General features: G+C 43.6%; 2 protein-coding genes across 3 annotated transcripts; both read left to right on the top strand.

The window, feature by feature from the left end:
* Window positions 1-1,362: 1,362 nt before the first annotated feature.
* Window positions 1,363-7,384, top strand: afg1la (AFG1 like ATPase a). 2 transcript variants are annotated; one of them, XM_048270861.1, is made up of 13 exons: window positions 1,363-1,498; window positions 1,905-2,107; window positions 2,240-2,291; window positions 2,395-2,496; window positions 2,719-2,849; window positions 3,022-3,121; window positions 3,370-3,428; window positions 4,102-4,184; window positions 4,300-4,370; window positions 4,767-4,867; window positions 4,964-5,104; window positions 5,561-5,668; window positions 6,126-7,384. In XM_048270861.1, the coding sequence occupies exons 1-13, from the start codon at window positions 1,381-1,383 to the stop codon at window positions 6,252-6,254; spliced, it is 1,398 nt and encodes a 465-aa protein (XP_048126818.1). In that variant the 5' UTR covers window positions 1,363-1,380; the 3' UTR covers window positions 6,255-7,384. The 2 variants fall into 2 exon arrangements, with proteins under 2 accessions (XP_048126818.1, XP_048126820.1); XM_048270863.1 differs by lacking the exon at window positions 2,395-2,496.
* Window positions 7,385-8,330: 946 nt separating this feature from the next.
* foxo3a (forkhead box O3A) lies at window positions 8,331-22,907 on the top strand. Its single transcript, XM_048270860.1, has 3 exons — window positions 8,331-9,253; window positions 18,922-20,271; window positions 21,001-22,907. Exons 1-2 carry the CDS (start codon window positions 8,693-8,695, stop codon window positions 20,245-20,247), a joined length of 1,887 nt encoding a protein of 628 aa, XP_048126817.1. The 5' UTR covers window positions 8,331-8,692; the 3' UTR covers window positions 20,248-20,271; window positions 21,001-22,907.
* Window positions 22,908-26,444: the final 3,537 nt, after the last annotated feature.

The following is a 26,444-nucleotide window of genomic DNA, read 5'->3' as shown; positions in this document are numbered from 1 at the left end:
TGTATTTATGTATGTATGCTACTGGACACCTTAATTTCCCTCGGGATAAATAAATGATACTCTACTCTACTCTACTCTACTCTACATATTCAGCCAGACCATGTAATCTCAGATAGCTCACAAGCTTTGTTAGAATCATTCTTTGTGCTTTAAATGAATTTGACTGCAGACTGCCATTTCTGACCAATAACTGGATACACCAGCCTACCAATGTGCCCAACTTGTGGTCTATGGTCTGGTCTACCAATGTGCTGTGACCTCTCACCATTTAGTTCAAATACCTTATAGACACTCAGATTGGCAAATGACAGTACAGATAGTGGTTACTGCAGATCCCTATATCCTAGTCTACAGTGCTGTGCATAAGTTAAGACACCCATGCTAAGTTGAATAAAAAAGAGGAATAAAAATAATATTTTGGAAAATGATTGTAATGCCTTAATTAAAAAAATAGGAAAAAGGAAAATCCAATCCAGGAAAAATCCAACCTTTAAGAACACCAACAACCCTTCACCATACCTAGAGATTGGCATGGTCTTATTTCAGTTAGCCTAAAAGCTGGTTTGATTCGCATTGAGAGATGATCTTATGGAAAGTACCCCATGCCGATCTCTACTGTATGGTGAAGGGTATGTGATGATGTGGGGCTATTTTAATTTCTTTTAATTCCAAAGGCCAAGGGAACTTTATCTGGATGCATAGTATCCTGGGTCCATGAAATAACTGGTCTTTAAAAATAAAAACCTGCCTGCCTCTATGGGAATTTAAAATAGAGGGTTCCTTACTTGTGCCACCTGTATTTTAAGGAATTAATTCACGAAGACAATTGGTGTCCTTAAAGGTTGGATTATTCCTCATTTTTTTTAAATTAAGGCATTAAGATTAATTTCCAAAAGATGATTTTTTATTCCTCTTTTTAGTCAACCTTAGCATGGGTGTCTCTTATGCACAACACTGTACATATCGCCAGTGAAACATTGAAAGGCGGTGTGGGACTTAAAACAGCACATAAAAATGAATGCAAAACAAATAATAAAAAAGTAGCCTATGATAATGAACGCTGAATGGAATGTGATAGGCAAAGGCCTAAATTAAGTTTAAAATTATAGGCTAACCTTAATTTTCTTTTTAATGTTCAACACGACTTCCTCTTTATTTTACTGGTTTTATAATCATGTATATTGATCTAAAACGGGCAAATGGAAAGGGAGACTAAGAAGAAACATATCCTTACGTTAGTTAGGCCTAATTTCAACATATGGGTCAACTCGCGTTATTTTTTGCCATTATTTTAGACCGCATCATCTGCACTCATCTCGATGAGGGATCAGTGCTTTTTAATCTCAAACAACCAATAAGATTGCACAGTCTCAAACCAACATGGCTGCGTGCACAGCGCCCTTGGGTGCTGCTAGCATTCGTTTTCTCTTTAGAGACCAATACTTGTGGAAAACAAAGCTATTAACAATATCTTACAGCTTGAAGTGGGTTACACGAGGTGAGCTATTTTGATGACAACTTTTGTGGTGGCCTGGTTCACTTGATGTTTCTAGCTAACGTAGCTCTAGTCTAGTTAGCGACAGTGTCACTCCATATGTGATGTTGACATTCGGAATGTTCAAATGATCTGCAAGCTAAGAACAATATAGTGGTTAGCTTACCTCGATCCTTTAATTTTGTATCCTTGCTATGTGTGGCATGGTTTTCGGTTGATAGTAAGATGTGTTTCGACAGCTAAGAAGGTGGAATTTGATACAGGGCATTAAAATAGCTAGCTAGCCAGCTAACGCCAGTTGGGTCAGATAGCATACTGACCAACGTTACCCCTGTTTTACTTAATACATTTCCTTCTATCATACGTCGTGTGACAAAAGCAAATCTGTAATGTCCTTTTTTTACATCAGGGTTTGCGGCGAATGTGTTGTCACAGTCCGTTGAAGACCACCTAAGCCCCAGCTACGGAGGACCTATTGAACACTACACACGCCTCGTTGCAGAGGGTACTCTGAATGAGGACCCGCATCAGAAAGCGGTATTGGAGAAGCTGGATACATTGCAGCAGACGCTCAGGGGTTACGACAACCAACCTGCATCTTTCTTTTCTAAGGTGGAGTGAGTTTGGATGCTGTTAATAAATTAAGTGGAGGTGTATTACACTAAAACAAATCATCTAAAGCAGTTGTTTTGTGTTAGAGTCGTGTGATACTGTACTGTTGTATAACAGTCATTTGTCTTACAGATGTTTTCCAAGACCAAGGTGCCCAAAGGTTACTATATCTATGGAGATGTTGGTAAGTTGGTAATCACTAATAGTGTGGCTTACAGAAATCTAAAAAAGGGAATTTCATAGGGCTTTATTCACTTACTCTCTTACTTGATTGGTGGTGTTTGCAGGCACAGGCAAAACAATGGTCATGGACATGTTTTATTCCTATGTTGAAACAAACAAAAAGAAGAGGGTCCATTTCCATGGCTTCATGTTAGATGTGCACCAGAGTGAGTTACTCATTTTTTGGCTGACATATGAAGTAGCGATGAATCTGTTGTTGCCTGTAGACTAGCCTTCATTGTTCAGTCCTGCATAAGCACTGTCACCTTTTCTTTTGAGAGGGCAATGATATTGTTGTTCTATCAGTGTGGAAATGTACAGTATAATATTCTATCTGTTAAAGAAAGCTAAATCTACAACTGGTACTGACCTTATGACATCATGTTTAGGAATTCATCGTTTGAAACAGTCTATGCCTAAGAGAAAAGCAGGAAAGATGGCCAAGTCCTATGACCCCATAGCTCCTGTTGCAGAGGAAATAAGTGAGGAGGCGTCTATCCTTTGCTTCGATGAGTTTCAGGTACTCTCAGCTCTCCTGTAGCTTAGGACTCAAACACATAAGAAAACCCATAATGAATTTCTTTCATGCTTTGATATGAGCCCTTGCCTTATTTGGAGTACTGAATAAGTGAATAATCACCTTCAGCTGTAGACACATCAGGATTGTGTGTTTTCTCTTCTGTGCATTGTAGGTGACTGACATTGCAGATGCAATGATACTGAAACAATTGTTTGAGAACCTTTTCAAAAATGGAGTTGTTGTGGTGGCAACCTCCAATCGGCAGCCAGATGGTAAGCTACTGATTGATTCCCACGATTCACTTAAATAGGCAGATTTTGACACATTTGATCAAGAGTCTGGGTGTAATGTCCTCTAACACAAACACAGTTACTTTAAACAGAATAGTGACAACAGTACATCTCAGTGCAATGGTGAATGATGACAATTTGTTTGTTTTTGGAGCATGCGGTGGTAGAAGGGGATCGAGATAGAAATGTCACAGAATTTGACCCTTGTGTCTTGTCTCTTCCATTTGCAGACCTATACAAGAATGGACTACAGAGAGTGAACTTTGTGCCCTTCATTGCCGTGCTAAAGGTTAGATTTCTGTTTGTGTTCATAATGGATCTCAGCAGTAGGTGACTGGGATGATTGCTTGTACTATAAGGCAAAATTAATATTGGAAGATGACCTTCTGCACTGTATGTGTAAACTAGAGGACTAACTGATAGAATAGGCCCATGTTCCCATCTTAGTGTCGCTAGAAGCCTCTAGCAGTGTTTTTTTAAATTATTATTATTTGAGAGCAACAGCATGTCCCTGAGCTGGGGGAAAAAGAAGTGCTGGATTACTCAGACCCTTTGTGTTTGACACCTTTGGAACACAATTAGTCGGCCGTGTTTAGAATAACAAATGCCTTTCCCCTGAGCTCAGCTGAATGAGGCGGGCTAGAGTGGTGTGGTGGACCATACCGTGCCTGTTTAGATGGTGAAGTTGAGAGCCCTCTACGACTGCCGCACTGAAGCTCTCTCTGTTTGGATCGACACTTGAATCATATGATGTCACTGCATTTCTACATTATCAAAATGTACGCTCATGGGTATTATGAAGTCATTGTTTCTTGAGGTACCTGTAAACAGTTTTAATGGGGATGCTTGCAAGATGTATTTTGGGAACCAGAACAGATCCTTCTGGTGTTAGCCAGGATGTGCAAGATGTGATGTCAGGGACTTTTGCATGCCCCCATAATTTGTGTGTTCTCACTCTGCAGGAATATTGCCAAACACTGCAGCTGGACTCTGGAATTGACTACAGGAGGAGGAATCGTCCTGGCGCTGGAAAGCTCTTCTTTCTGTAAGCAATGATATTCTGTTGCCAAGTCTAATGTATATTTGACCCGGGACTTGTCAGAGTATTTTTCAGAGTGTTTTTTGCAGTCTCTTTTCAACTCCGTCTCTTTTCAATTCAGCACAAGTGAACCAGATGTGCATGCCACCTTGGACAAGATGTTTGATGAGATGGCATTCAAGCAGAACGATAGTAAGTAGGTTTTTAATCATTCTCAGTGTTACTTGATGGAGTAGCTTGTTGTTATGTGTGCTGTTTAATCTCTTGGCTATGAGCCGTGTGTGTGTGTGTGTGTGTGTGTGTGTGTGTGTGTGTGTGTGTGTGTGTGTGTTAAAGTGCTGACATGGTGTGACAACTATGTGAGTTAGAATGTTACAGTTGTGTACATAAAGGTGATGTATGGTGGCTTATGGGAGGGCCAAGTCTTGATTCTTGCTGTTGAGGTTTTTATTTTTTGCATCTCAGGCAAGTTTTACCTGTACTCCAGCTTTGAAGGGGGTCTTCCAATATTCGTGCTTGTGTAACAGCTTCTAGTGTAAGTCTGTTGTGGCATGGCTGTCATGGTAACATCGTCTTGGTTTTCTACAGTAACGAGGCCGAGGACTCTTAACGTGCGTAGTCGGAAGCTGATTCTGAGCAAAGCATGTGGGACCATCCTGGACTGCACATTTGACGAGCTGTGCGACCGAGTGAGTGAGCAGTTTCTCTTAGTGCTGTTTTTTCATCTTCAGCAGGCAGATGGCGTTTCATTTGATTTGTACTGAATCTGTTTTTGCGTCCCTCAGCCTTTAGGTGCCAGTGACTACCTGGTGATCTCCAACACCTTTGACACAGTATTCATCCGTAATGTTCCTCTACTCACCTTGTCAAAGAAGACACAAGCACGACGCCTCATTACTCTCATAGATGCTCTTTATGATCACAAGGTGTGACCTTTCTCTTTTTTTCCCCTCGATCTCTTTATTTCATGTTCTAAAAGTACTCTCTGTTTAGCAGGTATAATTCAATTTGTTTAGATTAAAAGAGATCACATAGTTAGGATGGGTGTAATCTATAATGTCTTACAGATTTTAATGGCATTTTTGAGTATGACACTGTAACTGTACTGTGTACAAAGCAACAAATCCATTACATAACTTAGGAAAATGTCAGCACGCTGCAGTGGCTGTTTTGGCTGGGTAAAGTTTGTCATGGTAACTGGCCTTTAGATCTGGAAATGAAAATGCCTGGCCAAAGACTCGAGAGAACAGTCTGCGATTCAGTTTGATGTTTGCATTACTGAAATCTTGCTGTTTGCTTCACTGATGCACAGTAAACAATGACATATGACAATGATATTAATGACATTTATGACCATTTTTGCTTGTGGTGTTTTCCCACAGGTTAGAGTTGTGATCCTGGCTGAAGCCCCATTAGATGATCTCTTTGTTCAAGATGAACACCATGATGACCATGCCCATGAGGTTTTGGATGAACTTGGTATTAAACAGGTAAAACATCAAGCTTTGATGTTAAGTCTTCCACAGCTGTGGGTGTATTTAATACTTGTATTAGATAATTGCCAGCCTTAGTAAAAGTGGTTCTGACATGTGCAACACTATATGCCACTTTTTCAGATCTTATAGGCTGCAAGTTTTGTCATAATCCTCAAAATTCATTATGATGTATATGACCATATTGCATCTGTGGCTCAAGATGAACCATTCCACAAGTATTTGAATAATCCGAAGCATGCCATTGCAAACTATATTCTTTCTGCTGCTTGAAACATGTGCTTCATATATGTCTGTTATGTGTCCATGAGGCCAATTAGACTGGGTCTTTAGTAGTAGGCGAGATCTTCATTTTATGTCTATGGCCCAGTTGAGCTGTTGGTTAGCAACAGTTTTCATCAGCTTTCTACTCTCCAGCACCAATGCTCACACGTCCTCGTTCCACACTCCACAGGATGCGGGCAGCAGCCTGGCCATCTTCAGTGGAGAGGAGGAAGTTTTTGCCTTCCAGCGGACCGTCTCCCGCCTGACAGAGATGCAGACGGAGGAGTACTGGGTTGAGGGGGACCGCAGCACCACGTGACCCTGACTGGGCTCGTGTCAAAGTCCTGTGAAAAGTCCAGTAGCCTCTAGATGGTCAACAAGTGCTGGCTTGTGGACAGAGGAACACTTAGAAGGGTGGTGGTGGTGGTGTGCAGGTGAACATATGAACTGTGGTCAAACACTCCGAGTCACTGCTTTCTGATGCCAATCCAGTTCACTTGACTGTCCTGACAGAGGAAAAGATTATCTATCTACAATCCCACCTCTTCATATAGGTACATTACCCTGGTTTTTTGGATTCAAATGAAAGGAAGTGTGTGTCCTCTGTAAGTAGATGCCTCTGCATGGATCAGGCTATTTTTTCCCCCCTCTTCAGGTCCATCTGGTGAGCAGGATTGGGGTCACACTTCAGTGACTTCAGGGGAATTTGGAGACAGCCACGCAGACCAGGCTGCTGATTGAGGTGTGACTGAAATAGCACAGAGCCACTCACTGTCGCTCTGTACAGCCTAGCATGACCCACAACTATCAGACCTGCTCCTATAGTCATCTGTTCCTGTGCCCAACACTACCATACTCACTCACCTTAAATACAATGTTAAACTGTGTCATGGGATCAATCTAAGAAACTTGCTATTGAACTGGATGTGAATATGTACTGTATGCCTTTTGCACATGCTATCTATCTCTTTGGTTATATAATATAAGCTGCTGGAGTTTTAATGCCTTTTAACGAAAGGGATACGTGGCCTTATGAGGAAAGATGTAAATGAGTTTTAAGTGATGGCCAAATTACCATTAAGCTCACCTTTCTACAGTTTGTCAACACCAGTCTTACTTTTTAATCATAAGCTATTGCAACAGTGACTGTACTTCACTATCATGGTTACTGTTGTAATAGCTTCTGAGTGATTCAATCATACTTTACAGTCTCCACCTACAATGGTTAAATGCAGTAGATGGTGGTCTAGCTAGTTACCAAGCCTAGTAATCCCTTCATGCTGATTTTCCATTCAGAATTGATTCAGAGATCTCTTGATTAAGAAAAAAATAAGATTGATGTTGGCTAACATGCTAGAAAAGTGAGTTTGATAGTTTGTCGAAAATGATCAGTACAGCAGCTATAAAGCACTGTTAACCCTGGTATATATAATTATGGTATGTACATAGTTTTAAATGGAAAAAGGACGACTTTGAACAAATGAACAATTATTTAAGTAAACTATTTATTACAACAGGATGGGTGTATGTTTTGTAGTTCTGTATCAGTAGTACTAAGTTCTTCCCAGAGTAGGGAAATGGGTTTTGACATTTCCTAGTGCGGAAACGCCTGAGTTATGGAGGCTCAGCCGACACATGGCCTACGTTTACAAAAAAAGTAGATAAATAGATCCACCTTCTCTCTGGGAGGCAGGACAAAAACTGCTGAGCTGTGCAGTCTCCAGGCGCGCACACACACTGTCCATCCATGGGGATTGTGTCGCTTTAAAAGGCTATGCCACCCATGTAATCTAGGGGGCAGGTCTGTCTTCTGTGGCCATCGACTGCAGAGCTCCTCGGTAGTTCAAGCAAAGGCAGGCGGAGGCACGAGAGCGAGGCTCCGCTTGCATCGGATCGCCCAGGATGCAGGGGCTAACTAGTTAGCTGCAGAACAGAGAAAAGGCTCCCGTGTCGTTGTGAATCGGCGGAGATGATATTTCGATGAACCTGCGCACGCAAAATGTGATTTTAGCACCTCGGACTCGCTGGGTGGAGGTTCTGACGTCCTTACAGAAGCCCTTGCACAGCTTACAGATTATCAAGCTCTTGAACTGGGAGCTGGCGGCTCTCCACTCGGGCTGGATAAAACGACTTGAAAAGGAAATTGTCAAGATGGCAGCTGCATTCTGAATGACTGTATCCATATTAAGGGGACGTTTTCTGTCACTGAGCGTACCATGCATTTTTAAAAAATGACCATACTCAGGCTTAGCGTTGAAGTGTTTTGATTTAGGCTATTTTCTGCTCTTGAGCCTTATTATAATTGTGATACTTTGTCGCGTTGAAACCCCTCCAGCATTGCATCACTTCTAGTGAGTCGTCCAAAAGTATTTCTGAGCAGCGTATTTAAAGTTACCCTTGTGTGTGTTCACTGATGCTGGAGCAATCAACTGGGCAGGCACGTGGAGTTAGCTAAACATCAGGTATCAGGACTGCATGGAGAGTGCAGACCAGTAGCCTACCAATGATCTGAAGGAAAAAAATGTCCATTGTGTGTTAACTTGTTTTTTTGTTTTTTTTTTTTTTTTTTAAGTGAAATTATTTTCATTCTATTATCCAGGGCATTGAATCTTCCATACCAGGACTAGAAGCATCGTAGACAGCTTTAACTACACAAACATTAAGCTCATTAATGGAATGCAACTGGAAACCAAGCTTCCAATTTAGTTATTTGAATGATCAAACTGTAGCTCAGAGAAGGCAAAGAGTGGGGATATCATGGCTGAGATGTCAAACAATGAACTTGGTAATACTTTGGACGTTATGATCGATCCAGATTTTGAGCCACAGAAAAGACCGAGGTCCTGTACGTGGCCTCTCCCGCGACCTGAGTCCGACACAGGGAAGCCCGAACCAACCGATATTATTCCCGAAGAGGAGGATGACCCCGCCACTGACAGTTGCGCGGGCCACAGTGCCAACGATATATCGAAAGAAACTGACATTTCCGATGGGGACCATGCTACATCAGAAATTACTCCTGTTGTGCGACTTAAAACCACTTCCAAGGACAAGGAGCTCGACGGCTTCTCGGTACCCTCTCAGCCCTTGTCCACGGCGAGCAGTGAAACAAGTGTGAACGGCCTGGTAGCGCAGCCAAGAAAGTCTTCTGCACGAAGGAATGCCTGGGGCAATTACTCGTACGCGGATCTCATCACTCAAGCTATTGAGAGCTCGTCTGACAAGCGGTTGACTTTGGCCCAGATCTATGATTGGATGGTCAGATCAGTAGCATATTTCAAGGACAAAGGCGACAGCAACAGCTCAGCAGGCTGGAAGGTGAGCTCTTTGTGCACTTTCACTGAAGACTTGGTGTGGAACTAAACCTAGTCATAAGATATGGTATTTTGACACAATATGAGTTAATTTATGCAGAATATCATAGTGGAGGTGATGTTTTCGCAAAACATTACAAGTTCAGCACACCTGTGAAAAGCAATGATGCAGTATCTGTTAAGGAAAGTAGTAGCCTAGTTTCTAGTCATTCTAACCAAACTGATCTAAAAAGCAGAGCGCTGTAGGTCTACCAGTGATGCTCTTCAGATGTTACCTCAGTCAGTGGAAGGGAGGTCAGGTTGATTAGCAGCTGGTGAGACAGTAACTGTGGGTGGCTGATAGGACTGGGTGAGACAGGGTGTTAAAAGAGTGGCAGTGGGCGGTGGTAGTGTAGTGGTTAAGGAGCTGGGCTAGCGTGCAGTAGCCTGAAAGTTGTCGGTTCAATTCCCGGCTTCCACCGTTGTGCCCTTGAGCAAGGCACTCAACCCCAAGTTGCTCCGGGGACAATGTGATCCCTTGTAATATAGCTGACATATGTAATTCACTTTGGTCAAGAAGTGTCTGCTAAATGTAATGTAATGTAAAAGATAAGAGGAAGGAGCAGGGTGACACGTGCCCCTGCTCTTGCCCTTACCCCTGGCACCATTCCCTCTGAGGCTGGCCTTACCACCCTGGCACGTTGCCTCAGCCTGCTGACACATTACTTCTTATCAGGCCAGTTAGTGGTGAGGGAGCCCCATGACACTACGTTTCAGCAGCTAAGACCAGCATTTTCCATCTAGTGTAAACGTTTAGCTCATACATTTTGTACAGACTGTGTTGGACATCATGTATGCCAACAGTGTATCAAAAAACCAGAGGAATTGTTTGCCTTCAGGCACCAGACCAGAGTTGCTGAGTGCTGTCACTCCTGCACACTAGCACAACATCAGGCTATCTTATCAGTATGACGTCCGAGCTATTTGTGTTACACCATATTAGCTTTCATAATCCACCAGCATAGCCACAGAATTAGTAGGGCTGTGTCTGGGTCAGTTCATTGGAGCGGTTGGTAGATGTTTCTTTTGTGTGTGTATGATTGGTGTGGTCTGCTTAAATAAAAACACATCACTGCTTTAGGCATGTGTTTGTGGTGTGGTGTTAGTGGCTTGTGTCTGATACAAAGTTACAATCATATATTTTCCCTTTGATTGGATCACTACCAGACAGTAAATTATCTCCTCTGTGTGCCTACCTTGGTGCACTGGTATTCCATCCTTCCACCCATCCATCCACCCCTCCATCTATTCATTCATTCATTCAATCAAGAAATCTGCTGGAAAACAGCACCAAGTTAACAAGCATCACACAAAGGGGTGATGTTCTATTCTCATGACGATCTGACATCTGATCACCCAGCACAGCAGGAATCCACTCTGATCCAACCAAAACACATCCTTCTTGATTGGCCGTAGTTAATATGCATTTGGTGAGGAATTATGCAAATGATTATATCGATACATTCAATTATTTGATTATAGTCAATACTCAATAGCAGCAGTGTAGGTTTGGTTGTGAATATTGTACTAAAATACTGTACTGAAATTTCATTATGTAATCTGAGTCATATTTCAAATAATAAGTCTGCATTAACATATTAGCATTTTTTATTAGTGATATTTCTGCTGAATGGCATTTTCTCTAAAATATGAATTAAGATTGTAATCTTTTTTTGTTTTTATTTTTCATTTGTGAGATTTGCCAACATTCTATATTTAGGTGACATATTTTTTCTTTGCCTCTATGTGTGTTTAATGTGAGTGTATTTGCAAAGACCTTTTACTATGCCTGTCTTTGCTGGCGCTGTTCGAGTTCAGGGATTATCCTGGCCTGGAAAACCAATTCACTCGTCATGGAATCACATCTAATGAATGCTCTGGCCTTGGCTGGATTTGAATGAGGGGGGAGAGAGAAAGTGTGTGTGTGTGTGTGTGTGAGAGAGAGAGAGAGAGAGAGAGAGAGAGAGACGCTCTTGAAATAGGTTTGTAATCCTACTGTGTAGAGGACGACTATGAGGTGAAAGTGTTTGTTTGTTTGTGTGTGTATGAGAGCGAGTGAGCAAGGGAGTCTGTGTGTGTGTGTGTGTGTGTGTTAGAGAGAGATGGACATTTGCTCTACAGAACAAGAGAATGTCCCATCCAAGCAAAAACAAACAAACCTGGCGGAAATGAAAACATGGGCCCCTTCTCTCCTGATTTATTTGCTTTGTACACACATCGCTCTTCTGAACACTGTGGCTTCCCTGCCACCAAGGCAGGGAGTGGGGGGGTTGGAGGGGCGGTCGATCCAGACGTGTTTATACTCTCAAATGCAATCCTTAGCTGTCAGCTATTAAAGAAAATGAGAGAAATTGCACGGTGCCTAGAGTCTCATGCTAGCTGTAGAGCAGTATAGGTAGTAGAGAGAGAGGCAGAGAGAGAGTCTGTGGTGTTGCTAGGAGGACTTGGAGAGGAGGGGAGGGGGGGTACAGAGAGACATCCCTTCCAGAGCTCACTGCTGCATCAGAGCCCGCCTGCTCATCCAAACCAATGCCCCACTACGATGAAGCGAAGGAAGGAAGGAGGGAGGGAGGGAGGGAGGGAGAGAGGGAGGGAAAAAAAATACAAACTTAAAATTGCCATGAGGTTTTCATCAGCATCTATCTTCTAATTGGCTCTCGCGCACCCCACCTTCACTTTTCATTGGCTGGCAGCGCTAGCACAAGGATCAATCAGCTGACTGGAAACTATGTAGGTCAGTGTGTGTGTGTGTGTGTGTGTGTGTGTGTGAGCGCAAGAGAGAGGAGCTTGCTGTTTGACTCTGGGATCTGGCTTTGTGTGAACTGGCAGAACGCCAGCCCTTCCCTGAGAGGGGCTTGGCTTAGAGAGGGCTGCAGCAGAGAGGAGGGGAGAGACAGAAAAAGAGTGAAGCACAAAGAGACAAGGAAGGCTTTAGATAACAGAGACAACGAGAGCTCGACCTCTATCAGGAAAATGAATTTAAACGGCTAATTATTACATTTAATCTGTTTCTATTAATGTCTGATAAAGTGCTGCACGCTGACTGGTTGAATTAGAATCTTGAGTTATTTTCTTTTAACTTATGGCCGTATGTAGTCTTATGTATGACTATGCAGTAATTGAGAAATCTAAATATTATAGGTATTCTGAATATTTTAGGATAATGATCAATGCCAGTTCATAGGACAACTGAGGACCATTGCTATTTGTCAGTAGTGTGTAGCATGCAGTACACACATGCAAACATGCCATTACCTCTATACCCCAAAGGGTTTGATGTTTGTTAAATTGTATGTTTGCCTGTAACAGGACCTCAGGGCTCATTAGGCCTGTGGACAGAAAAACATGGTTAATCCAGAGGACTGGGAAGGCTGTAGAATGGGATGTGATTCTGAGTTAAACACTATCAAACGCCCCCAGCCAGATGCTCTGTTGTAAGGCAGAAATATGGAGCAAGACTTGCAGCAGTCACCCAAGGTTTGCCCTTTTAAGCGACGAGCTCTCAGCTTAGGCCTCTGCTCTGTGTGCTACTGTGCGGACATTGGTGGCATGCCAGCCAATCAGGACCCAGTATCTCTGTGATGTTTTTTTATGTCTTTGTTTATTTTTTCAGTCCCTGTTCTGAAACAGTGACTCCCTGTCTTGTTTTTCGCGTGCAGACATGTTGGTGGAAGATTAGTGGATTCTTTGTGGCGGTGGTGTGACCCAGGCGCTGTTGGTCAGAGAGCGGGCAGAAGATGAACTCATGGCTGCGGAGAAAGGCCTCTTATTGTTGGAGCCACAGCTCTTCCTCTGTTCTGCCCTGCCGTGGCACTGTGCCAACTGAGCTTGGGTAGAACGCGCCCCGCAGACTACGCTAACGCGGACAGCCTTTCACAAGTGAGGAGATGGTGAAATATAGGCCCAGGCTCAGAGTAGAGTGTTTAGAATTAAGAACATAAACTGAAAAAGAAATTATCTTTGGACATTTGTGTTAACTGTTAGAGGCATGCTGTCAAATAGGCACGACTGTCATTAGTCTGTTGATAGAATCAGGTTGTTTGTGTTTCCTCTTGAGATCTGCATTGACAAAATAAACGATCAGCTGAACAATAGCTTTCACCATATCAGTACTTTATAGTTGAAGTCCGCTCTCTCCTAATCCGAGTATTTGTAAGCACCAGAATGGTCATTGTTTTCCCAGCTCTCTAATTAGGGATGTGTAGGCTGCTAAATCTCAGCAAATCTCGGGTGCCTGTGTCCAATTGCCCAATCCAATCAATCCTACCGGCTCAAGGCAGGAGGAATGGCAGCCTGCTTTAGCCCTTCACAATGGGCCGCGGTACATAGGGTCGTGCTGAACAACCCCTGGGGATTGAAAGGCCAGTAATTGGCTTGACGCAGAGCCTTTCCCTGGAGCGCCACGTCCACAGGTCATCACTTTCGCCCGCAGGGTAGAGTCAGGCCAGCAATCAGGGTGCCTCGCATGCAGTTGCGAGGCTGGGAACTGTGTGCAGTGAGGCATTGTTGCTGCTGCTGCCGCTGTTGCTGCGCCTCTCTCTCCCACTCGCCCACATTCCCCCCCAGCTGTTGTGTGCTGTGGGTTAAATAGCACAAAGGTCAGGGTGGAAATCCCCACAGTGGAAAAGCTTGAAAACTCCAGCACTGCTAAGAAGCACCAGCAGATTAAGCGTGTTGCTATTGTGAGCCACTGCACTCGCGAGGGGCAAAGCTAAAGATGACCACACAGCAGTTTTTTCTGTAGTCAGCTCTGGTGGAGGACTGTTATTAAATAAATAAATAGCTGAATTGATGGTCTATGAAGTCATCTCGTCTCATTGACTCGTGCCACTGGCCAACGTGATCATTGTGAAATTGTGTTAGCATTTTTAAGCTGGTGTACATTTCAGCACACACCATCATTAACAATGATGTTGCCCTTTTTTGACTTGTGAACCAACCCAGTTGTAACCCAATGGAGGCTTAGTTAGGACATTTACACCATTTCAACAAATTTGGTCTTAGTGGCGTTCTCCAATAAACGGAGTGAATGAATGAGTCATGAAAACAACATCCATATATCTTGGTGCAGGAATGCTGAGTCAACATGGTACAATCCAATATTTATCTGAAAAAATCAAACATAACCGTGGCTCCCACAACATTTTAGGGAAGAGAAGTCAGCCTAATGGATGTGTTGTTGGGAGAGCTAGATTTAGATTGATCTTGACTATCGTGTTTATGTTTTTAGTGGTCATGGACTACCTGTCATTGGCAGAAAGTGAAAACAAAAGGCTGAAAACCGAACTAATGTGTATCCCATCAACACCACAATAGTGTTGAATCACTTAGGAGAAATATGACCATGAACTCCCTCTATATTTCCTTGTGTTTGGCCAAGAAAGTCAGCCTAAAGTTTTGGCCTCTGTTGGACACATTTGCGTAACGCCTATGGGTGACCGCACAGGTCATCCAACTTGAACCTAAGATTACAACTAAGGTTGGCAACTCTGTGCGCCGGGATAGAGATAATTCTTCACATCATACGCATGTGTTTGTAATAGATGTTAATGGAACACAGAAGCCTCTCTGTGTTTCCAATTGTGTCTGCAGTAGTAAAGACAGGGCCTTAACTTAACACACAAACTTGCTGTAGCTTTATACTAGTATTTTGCTTTGTTAGCAGGCTTCTCCTGCAAAGTTCTGTTCTCTCCTGCAGTGACCCAACCAGACTGTGTTGTGCTGCAACGTTCTGGGCTGGGATGTGGGGTTCTGAGGTCTGCTGCATGGTCCTCATTTGGTTACCTCTGCCTCAGTCAAACCCTTTCATTTTGCACATAGCTCAGAACCTCCCAAGTGGGGTCCCACAGACCTCTCCCTGCTGACAGGAAAATGGGCTGAAAGATGAGTGTCTTTGAGAGAGAGAGAGAGAGAGAGAGAGAGAGGAACGGGAGGAGGGAGAGGGATGGAGAGAGAGAGAGAGTATGGGGAAGGCGAAAATAAATGAAGGATGTTTCCCTCAAGGATGGGTTGTGGATTTGGATCATCAAACGTTTATCTGATAAACTTTGTCTTCCTCTTCAGTACCCACATATGTTAGACAATCAGTCCAAAATCAGTTTAACGCAGACTTTGTTCTTTGCTGTTTATATAGTCAGCATTAACCAACTACACAAAAGCAAGCATAATTGCTTTCACTGTACTGTAGTCTTCCTCACATTGGACATAAATGTCTGTTTAGAAATGTAATTATGTGGGAAAAAACTTATCAACAATATCAGGATGTCTGCAGACGACTCGCACCAGTTGATCACAGTTGTTCTTGTTGACCTTTACCAGTGGGTCCACACCCTCTGTCCCTGACCCTCGGCTCCAGAACACACTGTACTGGCCAGTGTGCTGTTGGCCTGTACTCCAGTGGAGTTACTGGCTCCGAGTAGCGTTGCAGGACAGGTCCTCCTTTCCTGCTCGAAAGCTTAAGCTGGACCGCTGCCTGGAGCGTCATCGCCTGCCTGAGCTGCTCTGTGTGTGTGTGTGTGTGTGCGCTAATTCTATTCTGCTTCTATACAGAGGGGTGTGAGTTGTTGTCTGATAATGACTTTAATATAGTATGCATATATAAATGACATTCAGGATTTTTTTTATTGATTATCTCCAAAACATAAATTAACATGTTTATTAATAACCAAGTGGCCCTGGTGTTCCCTTAGGTTTCAACATTTAAAGTAGGTTTGCTTAGCAATTTGCTATTGGTATTTGTGTCTAATAGAAAGAACATGATGGTGAGTAAAGTAGTCTTATCGACAGGGATACAATATTTCCCTCAGTCATATTCTTAAAAAGTCATTCTCATATAGTTGGATATTATTCTGCTGCTGGTGATGCACTGTTCCCTGGTGTAGATCAAGACAGCTTGTTGAAACAGATGGCATCCTCACTGAAGAACAGGTTAGCACAAACAGTCCTCAAATGAATACTCCCATGATGTCCCCAAGAACAGTTGTGTTACATCAGTTACCAGTATATCAGATTGTGTGCTGCAAATATTATGCTGCTCTTTTATCCGACTCTGCCATTGCGTGTCCTTGTAGTTTTAAGATGACAAATAAAAGACCAACAATCCAAATTGACAGAATGATAGAATTTCCCTAAATGATTGCCACACCTATTTGTGTTTGTACTCTTTGGGAACTACTTTGTGAAGCTATGAAATTGTCCCTAGGCACATATCACATATGTGATGGTAAAAATCTGTCCTGAATGTGTTCATTTGGCTGCAGTTATATAGAGGCTCAGTCTCTGCTCAAACTGAAATCTTGCAATTAGACATCTAAAATTACTCCAGAATCTGGCCAGACCGCCTTCTCTGTCAGTGACCCATTGGGTCGCCCTTGTTCTCCATTACAACACAGATATTCACTCTGAAATTAGTTTGAATCATAATTGGTTTTCTGGAGATGGAAAGTGTTAATTGCTCAGTGAATACTAAGTTTAGTTACTGAACAATTACAATTCCGGGTCTTGAAGGCCAATGCTTAAAGGCGTAAAAATTGGAATACGTGACCCTGATAAGTCAAAGGGTCATCTAAACCTTTAGACTTCCACTCTGTCTGCTAATATGGGTTTTACACAGTGAATAGAACACCCCCCTGTTGAGCCAGACAATTGAGGGAAGCTTGGATTCGAGAAAGCTCCTAAACACTCTGCACCAGCATTGTGTAAGGCTGTGTGTGTGTGCATGCGAGTGAGTGCCTTTGGTTACTGTTGACCCTGGCTGATCTTTCTGCAAAGAGGGCAGAAAATGTCTGACTGTGTGTGGGAGTGAGTGAGAGGGGGAGAGTGAGTGTGTGTGTGTGTCTCTGTGTGTCTGCTGTTGCGTAACCTCAGAAACCCATTTGTTTATCCAAGCTCTTGGATTCCATATAGTGAAGCTGCTTTAAATGGGTGTTCTTCTCTCTTGAAAACCCATACCAATCAGGTCACTGGGTCACCAATCCTCTATTCTCATCCCTGCCAGTGGTTGCCTTCCAGGTTCTCCGGACCACATAATTGCTACTGGTTTTGCAAATTGAACTGCTTCAACTATTGGTTTCCACTCCAGTTCTTAACTTGCACCCATAACCTTAGCATAGGCATACATTTTTGAATTGCTGTGAGGGTCATTTAACTCTCACACACCCATTCCTAAAGGTGATGTAACATGATATTTGTTCTACTTTTCAGAACATGTTTTTTTTGTTCACGCATCATCTCGATTAGCTCTGCATAAAGAGGCGTGGAATATGACTAATATAGATCTACAGTGCAGGTCGCTGAATCTGTTTGGAGAACATCGTCCCGAGACTTGAGTTCATCGGGTTGTCAGGCATGTTCTCTGGTCTCAGCAGACACAAAGGCCAGTTCTCCTGAGGCCGTGGGGGTGGTGGCTCTGGACAAAGACCTCCACTGAGATCTTCCCTCCCCCAACAAAACAAACCAAACTAAAAACATTGGACTGAAAGAATGCTGACCTATTCAGCGTTAATATTAACATTAACATTACCCAAGTTCACAGAAAAAAAGAGAACTCCTATGGGGCTTCCTGCTGTCTCATGTTCTAGAATGGCCTGTGTTGAGCAGTAATACGTCACTGTCGGTTCTCGTGTCATGTTCCAGAACAAGCCGATGTTCGTGAGACAAGCACCAGGTAATTTCAGTCAGACGGATTTTGAGAATACAATGAGGAAACAGGAAGCCAGTATAAGTAAACTTAAGGTTGGAACTTGTGAAGCAAAGATAACAAATTACTCTGGTGTATGGCCTGTGATGGATTATAGTGAAGAAAAATGTGATTGGATGGCAAAGGCAGGAATGGACAAAAGATCAACTGACTAGCCTTTGTCTAACGAGCGGTTGTATCGTGTTTTCACAGTTGAAAAGAATAGTAATTCACCAGACAGTGCGAGTTGGCAGTTGCTTATGAAACTCTTGCAGAGAGTCCAAAATGAAAAGGTCTGCTTCAGGGGATTTTGAGAGGCTACGGGGTAGGCTAAATTACCTAAAATACCTAAATAGTATATGAAGTTACCTAGTTACACCAGTTTCAAGAAGAGTGCAAAAGTATAACTGACGTTACATTTTGAGGCCCTGATGCAAGTGTATGAGGCCTTTGTGGACAGCTTGACATATGCGTAGCCTGGAGAGCCCAAAAGAGCCTTTATAAAATCTCATATTCAGACTGTACTGCTCCGCTCCAGTAGACTGGAGAGTAAGGTCTGAAAGCATGTATGAAGACTTGTGTAATTCTCTGTTGAGCTCTGTGCTGTAGCCACCCTGCTATTCAGTCAGAGTTTATGTAAGTCCTAAATGGATGCCCCATTGTGCAAAATTGGTACTACAATACCTAATGACTCACTGGAAGAAATCACATGAATGAAGCTGCCATTTATGAATAAAAATGTCTTTTCAGAATGGCTCAGCTGCACAGGCTGGCCTAGTCAGTACTGGCATCTCAGGGTTGGATTTTGGCATGCACTCATGCTTTTTGTTTTCTTTCATTGATTTGTGCTCTGGTCCAGTGTAGTCAACAGGGCTTTCAGTAGTCAATGGGTACAGTGAAGTGCTTCACAGTACAGTACAGTTAGTCCCCATTTTAAATTCCTCTTTTCATTTCAGAACTCTATCCGGCACAACCTGTCCTTGCACAGCAGGTTTGTGCGAGTCCAAAATGAGGGAACCGGTAAGAGCTCTTGGTGGATGGTCAACCCGGAGGGCGGCAAAGGTGGCAAAGCGCCGCGCCGGCGCGCCGTCTCCATGGACAATGGCAACAAGTACACAAAGAGCGCCCGGGGCCGGGCGGCCAAGAAGAAGGCAGCGCTGCAGGCGGCTCAGGAGGTCGGAGGGGACGCGACGAGTCTGTCCCGCTGGGTCGGAAGCCCCGCCTCGCGGAGCAGCGACGAGCTGGACGCCTGGACGGATTTCCGCTCGCGGACCAACTCCAACGCCAGCACGCTCAGTGGCCGGCTCTCGCCCATCCTGGCCAACCCGGAGCTGGACGAGGGCGCCGACGAGGACTCGCCGCTCTCGCCCATGCTCTACTCTAGTCCCAGCAGCCTCTCGCCGTCCGCCGGCGGCCTCGGCGAGCTGCCGTGCCTCGCCGACCTCGCCGGCACCATCAACCTGAACGACGGCCTGATGAACGACCTGCTGGACGACATCAGCCTGACCGCCGCGCAGCAGCCGTCGCCGGGCGGCGCCGACGACGACGACTGCGGCGACGAGCGCGGCTCGGTGTTCACGTTCGGCTGCCCCTCGCCCATGTTTGGCCCCACGCTGCGCCAGTCACCAATGCAGACCATCCAGGAGAACAAGCAGACGTCCTTCCCCAGCCTGTCGCCCTACGGTGGTCAGACCCTGCAGGAGCTGCTGGAGGGCGACGCGTGCGGCGGCGGCGGCGGCGGCCGCAGCAGCGAGATCCTGCTCACGCAGTCGGACCCGCTCATGTCGCAGGCCAGCGCAGCTATCGGCCCACAGAACTCCCGCCGCTGTGCCATGCTGCTCCGCAACAATGACCCAATGCTGTCCAACCAGCCGGGCGCTCCCGGCCTCAACGGCACTCAGGGCTGGAGAGGCCTGAACGGAGGGCTTGGCCTGAACAATGACCCACACTACACAGCGAAACAGCAGCAGCAACAGCAGCAGCTGCTTCGCCCCTCCGCCCTCCCGGGCACCTCGGCCGACCCTTCCCTCCTGTCGGGCCTCAACGGCAGCCTGACCCCTCAGGACCGCTTCCCGGCCGACCTGGGCCTGGACGTGTTCAACGGCAGCCTGGACTGCGACATGGACGCCATTCTGCGCGGTGAGCTGATGGAGGCCGACAGCCTGGAGCTCAGCTTCGATGCTGGCTCCGGAATAGTCTCGGCCCAGAACAACGCCAACTTGAATGCAGGCAGCTTCTCTAGGGCCAAGGGCACCACGTCCCAGAGCTGGGTGCCCGGCTAAAACCCTCCAAGCCAAGCCAAGCAGGTGAGATAATGTCTGGTGTGTCTCCATAAAATAGAAAACATTAAGAAAACAAATCACATCTTAGCTCAACATGGAAGTGGCCATGTTCATTTTATTGTTATGCATAAAGTATCTTACAAATTTGCGAAATACTGATGCTCTTACAAGATAACAGACTTGCTGAAAGAATATGAGAGATCTATTTTATGGCTTAGCGAACAAAGGACAGCTCGAGTATATTATGGCAGTGCTGGAAATCTACAATAAATGATCTCAAGGGAATAGTAACAATGAGTCATTGTTGAAATAACCCGTCTCCTACAATCTTGTTCTTTTGGCCCCAAGATGACATGTTTACAGGGAAACACGGCAAATAAGTATCCGCAGATTGTTACTGCTAGGGATGGGAAACTAATTAATTCCTTCTCAGTTGAAAGAAACAGATTTCCATTTGTTGGTGATGGGAGAGAATCCCGTCAGAGTGATCCTTTAAACAACATGCCCACTAAAAGTATCTGTTATGGTCCTCATTTGAATGACATTAAGTATGAACACTTCTGACCTATGCATAGCAATTCTAGATAACAAATATCTAGCTATAGAATATCTAGGTATTCTCTAACATGTACAATGGCCTTGTACAATTTGACATTGCAATTGGTTGTAAAGTTTGAAGTTTACCAGTCTTGTTACCTTTTAATTCCCGAAGATTAAGTTAAACCTCTTGTGTTTTCTCTTGTCTCTTTGCAGATCTTTAAGTTGACAGGAGAACCAGCTCCACGTCGTTTGCCAAACCAGCTATCTGCTCCGTGAGGCCGATGGTCTGTTTACTGAACAAAATCCAGAGAATGTTACCATTGTCTTCACCCAGCAAAGACACTCCAATAATACAAAGGATACTTGAAGCAGCTCCCACTGAGTTCCCATGCCCAAACCGCAAGAGAAGTTGTAATTATGCAATCATGTTCTTTTACCATTCCCTGGTCCACCACCATTACACACACACAGCTATACAGCTACACACCTACACGTACACACATACATGCACACACATAAACAAAAGATTTTGTTATGGAAAAGGAAAAAAAGAAAATGAAATGGTCATCATGATGTACCCCTGACCTTCCTCACTGTACCGTGAAAAAAAAGAAACAATTGTGACGTGTTTTGATCTATTTAGTGTTCTTATGTATGAAATGTTATAGTTTTAATAACATCATTCTCCCTCCTCCATATATTAGGCTCTGAAGCAACCTTGTTGCATTCCATGCTAACATTTAAAAAAAAACAAAACACTTTTTTGAACTCCCATGAAAAAAAAATGCCCCCTCCCCCTCCTTTTCCCTCCTCCAACTCCCTTCCCTCCCCCAAAATAGGGTTCCCTCCAAAATGTAGTTATTGAGGCCAGTGGTTCTCAACCCTGGGCAGCTGTGTGCTCCGGGTCTTTTGTTCTCCCTGTACTTCAGACTGTGGGTGTGCGAGCTGAAGGAACTCATCTGAGGAGCCGTTTCCTGGAGCTCGCCACGCAGCGAAAACAAACAGACCCCATCAGCCAGGGTTGCTGAATGTTTGCATTCAGGGTTACTAGACAATTTCCTTGTGTGTATATTTAATGGTGTGAAGGTGTTTTCTTTTTTCTTTTTAAAAAAGAGAATGTTAACCATCTGAAGATAGCTATCATGCAGTGTTAATAACTCCATGAAATGTGATTTGCAACTGCTTGCAAAAGGTGCATCTTGCCACTTGGGTCTTTCCTTCACGTTATCTTTGTACTCAAAGACACATAAGATAAAACACTTGCACGCACACAGATTTACATTTGTATGTGCGTGTCTGTACAATAACAGGTGCTAAACAGTGTTTTCAATCCGCCATGCAGTATGTAATACATTGAAACCTTTGCATGGGTATGACATGTCAGATGGGCCGTGCACTGAATAAACACCCACTACAGTGTCTTGTACTGTTTGTTGCCAAATTTTATGACCGTGCGAGGCAACCAAATCACGTGAGCCTGTAAGGCTGTAGCAAAATCTCACGTTGTGTATTACGAACATCCTTTGGAACTCCAGGTACACTCAGTAGTGTTGAATACTTCCTTTGGAGCATTGCCTGTTTAGAAAGTAAGAAAAATGTTATAGCAACTAAAATATATCATCTACTTTGGCATTATTATTTTGAACAAAGAATGAAAGACTTCATTCGTGTGGAGAATAACTCTATTGTACTTCACCTACAGGCAGTAGTGCCCCAGTTGCCAACATTTGAACCAACACTCTCCAAGCTTAACTCCCCAAATTTTTTTTATCACAAGCTCCTTTTCTCTTCTTGTTTGTTTTCCCCCTCCCCCCATCCCATCAGCCACTTTGCCAGCCCATTCCATGCTTCTTGTCTGTGTGCAGTACGGTATGTACTATATGTCTGGCTGACATGCGATATGAGAAATAAAATGTCAGGAAACTCCTTGTTTATGAGTCACATTCATCCCTAGAGCCAAGACTGCCTATGTTTGATCTTTCTCACTGAAGTAGGTTCGTGTGAATCATTTGTGACCCCCCCCACACACTATAAATGGTCTTGTAGTCTGCTCCAGACTGGCATGTAAATAAAGTTTGGCTGAGCATTCAGGAAGTCTAACAGCCTTTATGCCATAGCAAGCTTCCTTTGTTGACTGTTCCTTCTTTGGTGGGGAGAGAGGTGGGGGGATATGGTCATTCGGGATACTGTGATAACAGACATTTCAACAGTGCTGACTTGACTGTTTTCAAGACTGGTTAATTCAGACCCAAACTTAACATGGCTGATAGTTTGCTTCAGAAAGCCCAGCTAATAACACATTTATATTTTGCCTTTTCAGCTACTGAGCTGTTTCTTTGACAGCTGTACAAAATGCTGAGTTTAGGTCTAGACTATGCCTAAAGCCATTATTAACTTAACACTTTATTAGCCACAGACACTTGCAGCATGTGCTAAAACCAATCCCCAAGACCCATGCTGGGTGTTTTGTGTATCTTGCTGTGGTTTTAGGTCTGGGTTTTGCTGTACACTGAATAGGCAACAACAATTGTGCTGAATGAGGCAACTACAAAGTGTCAATTCAGAGATTTTATTGGACAAGATATACACTTTGATGTGCAGCTGGATAAAGACTACACATCACATGTATCACAGACATTTGTAATAAATGAAGTGTATTTCCTCAGAATGATACTTCAAAAGATTGGACTTTGATTTTATTTTTACTCTATACTGTATTGGAATGCATGCTGTTGGCAGGCATGCCAAATTTTAATGGATTAGCGTGCATCTTGTGTAGATTACTATAGCTGCTTTCAGACATAGGTGCAAGTCCGCATGTTCTGCAGATATCAAACGGTTGGGCTGTATATCTGAACAACATATCCTGACATTTGGATCTCCGAACTTAACCGGCTCTTACACTACTCCCCTCCTAGTATTTCAGATGGACATTATGTAAATGCGCTCATCTCTGAACGAAGCAAAGAACACGCAGAGATTCTGTTCATGTGTGTTAGTGTCGTTCACACATAGCCTAATGTCCGTATAACGTCCGCATGTAAGCATAATCACCCGAAGGGATGGACATCCTTTTGACCAAGATCTGCATATAGTACGGAGGACATGTCTGAAAAAAGTTTATGAATATTTTATCTTGTATCATATACCTTCTGTACAATTTCAGTACAACAGTACAACAATTTCAGTATGTTATTCTATAACGCGGTAAAGTGAAGTGAGCTCCAGTATCTAATGGCCTCTACCTATCCTGTTTCCTCTCCTGTTAGTCACAATCTCTGATCACGGCACTGTGTGTTAGACCTGGGGCTCTGACTCTTCTGTTGGTCCCTCTGGGGAGGCCGCATCCCATAGGTCATTAGCACTGGTGTGTTTGACATTCACATTATCCTCGGCTACATCACCTGTTTGATTTGGATCAGACCAAAATGTACCTGTTTGTCTGCTTGGTCCCCAATTAGTTGTAGATGTATGACAAGCGACTGTCAAGTACTCAACAGGAATTAAGCTTATTGTATTTGAAAAAGCATAAAGGAGAAGAGACGCTGTTGGCAGTGTGAGTGTTGCATTGTGTTCCCTGATGGCTTGGAGCTGTGCGGAGGGACCCCTCTCTCCGTTTGGCCAGCATCACATATCTCACACCAGTAATGTCAGGAGACAGCGTACAAGAATATGGTTACCAAGGAAACCCAGTGCTCGAAGGAGGCAGCCTGCAACAAGACTGTAATCTTTGCTGCAGTGTATGTAAGTGAACACACACACAGCTGATTTTGGGCTGAGCGTTCTCATCTGCGCTCCAGCAGTGATACTTATTTATATTACACTGACATTCTGTGTATTTTTTGATTTTCCTTTGAAGGGAAGAGGGGGTGACATCATTAACTTCACTAGCAATTCCCTTCACAGTGGCAGCATCCTATGGAAATTAAGGCTACACTAAATGTTTCCCTCCCCCAATGACAATGGAATCAAAGCGGGCCATATGTCCTTGTGCTCCCATTGGCTGAAATATACCTTAGCGATGATCTCTTATTGGATACTGGCAACCTTTGCAGTGAACCAATCATTTTTCCTGTATCTAAGTGAATTGGGAATGGTGAGCTATTTAAATCCTCTAGACGTGGAAGAAATGATATTACCTCCATTATTTGTTTTGCTATATAATTTCAAGCCACTGCTCAATGAGCAAGAAAATGGCAGATAATAAAAAAAACACATGTTAAAACAAAATGCAGGTATCCTATTCAGATTATATTCATTATCTAGATAAGCATTTTAGAATTCACTTTTTAAAATTATTATAATGTTATTGGATTTGCCTGAAAATACAATCAAGACATGTTCATGAAAAAAATGCCCAAGCACCAGTATAAAATGGCATGAATCAATTAGAATATAGAATTTGCTGCAATGTAGGGCAAAGGTCATGGTTTTCAAAGCAGTATGTGCAGACAGGGTCTCTAAATAAAAATGTTATAATCCAGCAGAAATCTCTTTTTAGGGACTGGATTTATTTTTAAAATATTCCATCAAAAATTGAGAGGCTGTCTTAATCTGCACCATTCTGCAGACAGCACCACTGGAATGCATTTGGTCTAATAATAATAAAATAAAATCTGTTTGGAAGGGAATTGTCCAGGACCTGATCTGTGCTGCTGAATTGAGCATCTGAAACTGGGGATGCGCATAAATAGGCTAAGCATGTAACGTGGCTTTGAATTTGTATGTGGTCATCTATAGTACATTTGTTGACCTTTTTGTACAGTGTTGATCGCATGCACCATGTCTGCTAGCCTAAATCGGAAACCACAAGAATAGGCAGGAAACACTTGAGCTCTCGTATAGGCATCATGAACTATTAAATTAACCTGTCGGTGAAAAGCTGCTCGTATTTATCGGTGTATTCCCAGATATATTACACACTCATATCCCAGCAGCATTCTCTGTTATAATCCGATTGTAATATGCGGATAATATTCCCCCTCTGTAGCAGCACAGCAGCGCCCCTCTGAGGCTTCAGAAGTCACAGTCCGTTAGGCTACTTTCTCTGGAGAGGTTTTTGCAGTTGTAAATTCAAGATAGGCTATTAGAAAAGCAGAACACTCTCAAGCGCAGTGGTCCTCGGCCTATGTGTTGAATTAGCCTATGCATTCCTCACATATTATCGTGGGGGTCTAACAGGTTCCATAGTCTTTCGCGAATAGCCTGTTCTTAATCTGTGACCGCCCGCCATGCCCTGATTTATCAGTAAAATCCACAAACACTTACCCACTTTCCGTCTAAAATTGTGTTTCATTATGATAGTGTGAACAGCAAAATAGCCTATAGGCTACTGGCCCATACCTGTCAACACTCCCGTTTTTCCCGGGTTTCTACCGTATTTCAAGGTCATCTCCCAGCACCCTCCCGTTTTTTTACTTCTCCCGGAAAACTCCCGTAATTTGCATGGCCATCAAACTTCATTTTAAAATCATTGATCCATTCAGGTTGCCAGATTGTGTATGAAATACACCCTACACATACACGATCACTTAGTTTCAATTTCAACCGTTTTGTCATAGGCTAAAACCTTGCAACCCAAAACCCAAATAAGGAAGCGGGTGCCGACTGCGCAGCCTGAGTCTCGTCGTAAGCAAGCGGGCTAGTTGAACGGCCTA

The sequence above is a fragment of the Alosa alosa genome, chromosome 19 (assembly GCF_017589495.1).
Source record: "Alosa alosa isolate M-15738 ecotype Scorff River chromosome 19, AALO_Geno_1.1, whole genome shotgun sequence".
NCBI classification, from domain to species: Eukaryota; Metazoa; Chordata; class Actinopteri; order Clupeiformes; family Clupeidae; genus Alosa; species Alosa alosa.
This window is presented reverse-complemented; position numbering and strand designations above follow the sequence as displayed.